The 4,220-nt window shown below is 52.0% G+C and overlaps 1 protein-coding gene across 1 annotated transcript; it reads right to left on the bottom strand.

Annotated features, from left to right (window-relative positions):
* Positions 1-640: 640 nt before the first annotated feature.
* Positions 641-3,577, bottom strand: LOC115907556 (gonadotropin-releasing hormone II receptor-like). The gene is made up of 4 exons (XM_030955511.1): positions 3,523-3,577; positions 1,783-2,295; positions 1,323-1,524; positions 641-1,047 (listed from the first exon to the last, which is right to left on the bottom strand). The coding sequence occupies exons 2-4, from the start codon at positions 2,287-2,289 to the stop codon at positions 641-643; spliced, it is 1,116 nt and encodes a 371-aa protein (XP_030811371.1). The 5' UTR covers positions 2,290-2,295; positions 3,523-3,577.
* Positions 3,578-4,220: the final 643 nt, after the last annotated feature.

The raw sequence follows: 4,220 nt of genomic DNA, 5'->3' as shown, positions 1-4,220 counted from the left end.
TTGCCTGAGTCCCTCCATCCCCACAGCAATCCCTCCCTGCCCACTATGCCTGGGGCATAAATGCCCCTGCATTAGTCAACCTCCAGATATTTAGATCTTCCCCAGGGCTTGTCACACAGCCATGGGAGAAGAAGGCAGATTCTGAGTCAGGAGATCTGAAATTTCCAGAGAGCTTTTCCTACAATGAGTGGAGAAAACAGAGTAAAAGCCTGTGATCACACCTTTGCAGGCTCAGGGTGGCACCATCCATGCAGCTCTACAGCTGGGTGTAGGTGGAAAGGGCACTTGAAGACCAGCCACTCCAGAGACATGACCCTGGACCACAGAGGAGATGCTAAATTTCCTGCCAGAGGTTGATGCTGGAAGTGTGGAGAAGCTTGATCCCAGATTCAGGGCTGGAGCATGTGTCAGGTACAAAAAGGATGTTTTTCTAGTTCTCACAGCACTGCCAGAATAAAGCAGAATGACCAAATTTTTCACCCTGAGTACAGGGAGGAGACACATTCTCAGTTTCTGGCAAGAAACCCTCACCCACTAAAGCTGAGTAGGGAACCTTGTAATGACAGTCTCCAAAATGGTCTTACGGGACAAAACAGTCCCAAAGCTGAGCTTGCCATCCCCTTGTGGGTACATCTCTTCATCAGACCGTGCTGACAGTTGTCCCATTGGAGCCCCCTGATGCCACCCCACCATTTGCAGCACCATCCTTGGTGTTCTTCTCTGAGGCTGAGATGGGTTTTTGTCTCTTTTGCCTGGTGATGGCTATTTCAATGCCCCTGAGACACAACTGCACGTCCTCCCGAAAGGAAGGGGTGTACAGTCCATAAATGATAGGGTCAGTGCAGGTGTGCAGCAGGCCAAAGAGGAAGAAGCTGTGGTTGACATACTCCGGCATCTTCTGGATCATGGCTGGCTGAAACCAGTACCACAAGCCCAGGAGATAGTAAGGAGTCCAGCAGATGATGAAGGTGGCAACAATCACTATGGTCATCTTGAGAGTCTTCATGCGTGCCTTGGAGATGTGTTCGTTTTGATTTCTTGTTAAACCTGCCAAGGAGAGTCAAAAAGATAATTGAACATAGGGGAAAATCAAAACAACATAACCATCCATGACTCTGCTTCTGCCAGAGAGGGAAGACCATCTCATAATCTGGTCCATGTCCCACAGGAAGCAGAAGACAGCAAGGACCGGGGTCAAAAAGTTTGTGCAAAACCTACTAGTTGGTTTGTGCAAAACTTCTCAGCTTTCAAAGGATGTTGTGACACACCCAACGATTCCAGGATGGAGAAGTTCAGTCATTAAAGGGCTGGGATCTACTTACCTTTATTGACCTTTAGCTGCTTACTGATCTCCCAAAGAATCCGGACGTAGCAGACGATCATGACGCTCAGGGGGGTGATGTAGAGGGTGGTGAAGGTGAACATGTTGTAGACAGTTTCCTCCCAGTGTGCTCGGAAGCTCCCGTGAGTAACACACTGGGTGAAATTCCTTCCTGGGATTGTGTTCAGGTGGAAGAGGAAAAGCTGAAATGGAGAACCAAATAATAACTCAGAGAGGATTTGGAATAGAGCACCACATTCTGGAGATGCTGCTGGCTGTGCATGGAGAGCACCTTCCTGCTGGTGTCGGACTGGGAGACAGGCTCTGGGCACCGAACTCATGCCTTATTCTGTGGAGTCCATGGATTGGGATGGACTGGTTGGGGATGTTGGGATGGAGAAGCCCTTTTCCAAAACCACCCCAGCCTAGGCAAAGTCCATGAGGAGGACACTGAACTTTACCTGGGGCAAAGCCAGGAGCACGCTGCCAGCCCAGGCAGCACGGAGCAGCATCCCATTGCGGCGGTGAGCACGGGAGAAGGGATGGAGGATGGCTGCGTGCCGGTCCAGGCTGATCACCACCAGTACCAGGGCAGCAGCATACATAGCAAAGAGCTTGAGGAAGTTGAGGATCTTGCAGGAGATGTCCCCTCCATACCACTGCACTGTCACATTCCATGCTGCATCCAGGGGCATCACCATCACTGTCACCAGCAGGTCAGCCAGTGCCAGGCTGAGGATCAGCGGCTGCACGTGGGATTTCCTCCTCTTCCTCAGCAGGCTGCCCAGCACGGCTGCATTGCTGCCCGCTGCCAGCAGGAAGAAGATGGCTGTGATGATCACACGGACCTTGGCTGCTTGGGTGAACCGGGGCTCCACCCAGTACTGGGGGTACGCAGAGGCCGAGACATTGGTGTCCTCCTGCGTGGTGGGGCAGTGGGAAGATGCAGGGAGCTGCTCCTCACTCATCCCCTGCTGAAACACAAGCAGCAAAATGAACCTCATCTCAGGGGCAGTGTAGTGCTGCAGCTTTGACAAAAGTGGGGAGATGGTGGGATCTGCACTGGAGGTACCAGCAGCACACTGTCCCATTCTGTCTTGTCCCATCCTGTCCCTGCCTGTCCCCTCTGTGTTGCCCATTTTGCAAAGTCACCGTGTCCCCCCAACATGGTGACCCAGCCTGGCCACCCTCTCTGGCTCACTCCTGCTGTAGCTACAGTGACTGCTCACACAGACATATATTTTTAGCTCTTTGCAAGGTGGCTGAGCAGCTGGGAAAGCAGGAGTGGTGGCCAGGACCATGGAACCAGTCACTGTCTGCCAGCATCCTGCTGGGAATAGGTCATACCAGAGCTGGCTGAGCCTGTGCTGGGGCAGCTGTGCTCAGTTCAAGGACTTGTCCTTCCAAAGGGGGTTTGTAAGCAGGGCTCAGTTTTTTAGAAACCCCACAGCCCTTCCCATTAGTGTGTTAAACCTTAATGATCTACCTCTATTTCAAGTGCCAGATCTGGGATCATGGGCAGGAGCATCTGGGGGTGACCAGGCAGGAGCAGGAGCATCCCACACTGTCCAGAGTCTTACAGTGGCTCCTGGAAGAGGATCACAGTGGCATTTAGCACGCTGGACCTTCCCAGGACCCAAGCAGCACCAGCACAACACCTCTGTCCCTTTCCCTTCTGGAGGCAAAGCAGGAGGAAGAGGGAAAGGTAGAACCCTCCCTAAAATGGGGGTGGCTGGGGAGGGATGAGCATTGTGGTTGTCCCACACGCTTGATTTCATTGCCCTTTTTACCTGAGTAGAACTCGCGTTTTAAGGACATACACTTTCAGCTCCTGTGGTCACAAGCTGTTTACAGTCCCAGCTGCAGGTACAGCACATCTCCTACTGTTTCAAGCACCTTCCTGTTTGCTGATTCCAAAATAAAGTATTCCTTACCTTCGTACAAATAACAGGAACAGCAGAGATCAAATCTGTCTCCCCAGTTCTGCAACAACACCTTGCAGCAATGAGCCCTCCTCCAGCCCCACCACCCCCACCCCGAGCCCCCTTCCCCTTGCTTCCTTCACCCCTCCCTCCCCAAAGACCAACTGAACAAACAAGCAGCAAAAAGAAAGAACAGCTAAAAAGTACCAAGTTGCTTCTCTGGAAAAAACGAGAAATCGGTGTGCAGGTCAGGATTTGTCCCAGCTGATGGGAACATACCTGGCATATGCATGCCCTGATGCTGAGAGAAGATGCTCCGTGTCTTTCCCACGGGTCCCCCACCGCTGCGGTGCTGAGTCAGGATGCTCCAACGTTTCCTTGCATCAGATCCCTGCAACAAACCTTGAAGCAGTAAAATTTCCCCTTGCCAGCAGGCAAGCCAGAAGCGACACTGCTGTTAGCACAGGCATATGCAGGCATCTGGAGGTGGGAATGCTGCTGCAAACACTCCCTGCACCTGCAAACCAGGAGCGGGGCACACCGAGGCAGGCACCCATGGGCAGCCTGGCTCAGGCAGCCACCATCAGCCCTGCCCTTGTTAGCTTAATGAGCTGACCACTTAATGAGCAGGCAGCGGGGATGATGACAAAGCTGCTGTAATGCAAGAAACAGCCAAAATTCAAAACGTTGTGGCCAAACGTGGCTCTATCAGGGATAAGTGCCAACACTCCCTGTACTGGTTTGCTATAAATACAGGAGAATGAGTTAATTATCCTGGGAGTTAGTGATGAATGTCCCGTTGCTCAGACAACCGAGAAACTCGCAGACACGCGCACATGCACCTCAGAGATGCTCCTGGACCACACGGGTCCATGGAAGCATCAGAGGTACATGCTTGGACTGGAAATGCTGCAAGGAAGGAATTAATAAGGGGAAATGTGGTTCATTTTGCCATTTTAATGAATACACTTTTTTTC

The sequence above is a fragment of the Camarhynchus parvulus genome, chromosome 10 (genome assembly GCF_901933205.1).
Source record: "Camarhynchus parvulus chromosome 10, STF_HiC, whole genome shotgun sequence".
NCBI lineage: Eukaryota > Metazoa > Chordata > Aves > Passeriformes > Thraupidae > Camarhynchus > Camarhynchus parvulus.
This window is presented reverse-complemented; position numbering and strand designations above follow the sequence as displayed.

Bases quoted from the DNA above. Each gene is read 5' to 3' on its own strand.
- LOC115907556 (XM_030955511.1), bottom strand. From the start codon at position 2,289: ATGAGTGAGGAGCAGCTCCCTGCATCTTCCCACTGCCCCACCACGCAG. The intron at 1,525-1,782 runs GTAAAGTTCAGT...TCTCCATTTCAG, and splicing joins TGCTCCTGGCTTTGCCCCAG to CTTTTCCTCTTCCACCTGAA. The intron at 1,048-1,322 runs GTAAGTAGATCC...TCTCCTTGGCAG, and splicing joins GCAGCTAAAGGTCAATAAAG to GTTTAACAAGAAATCAAAAC.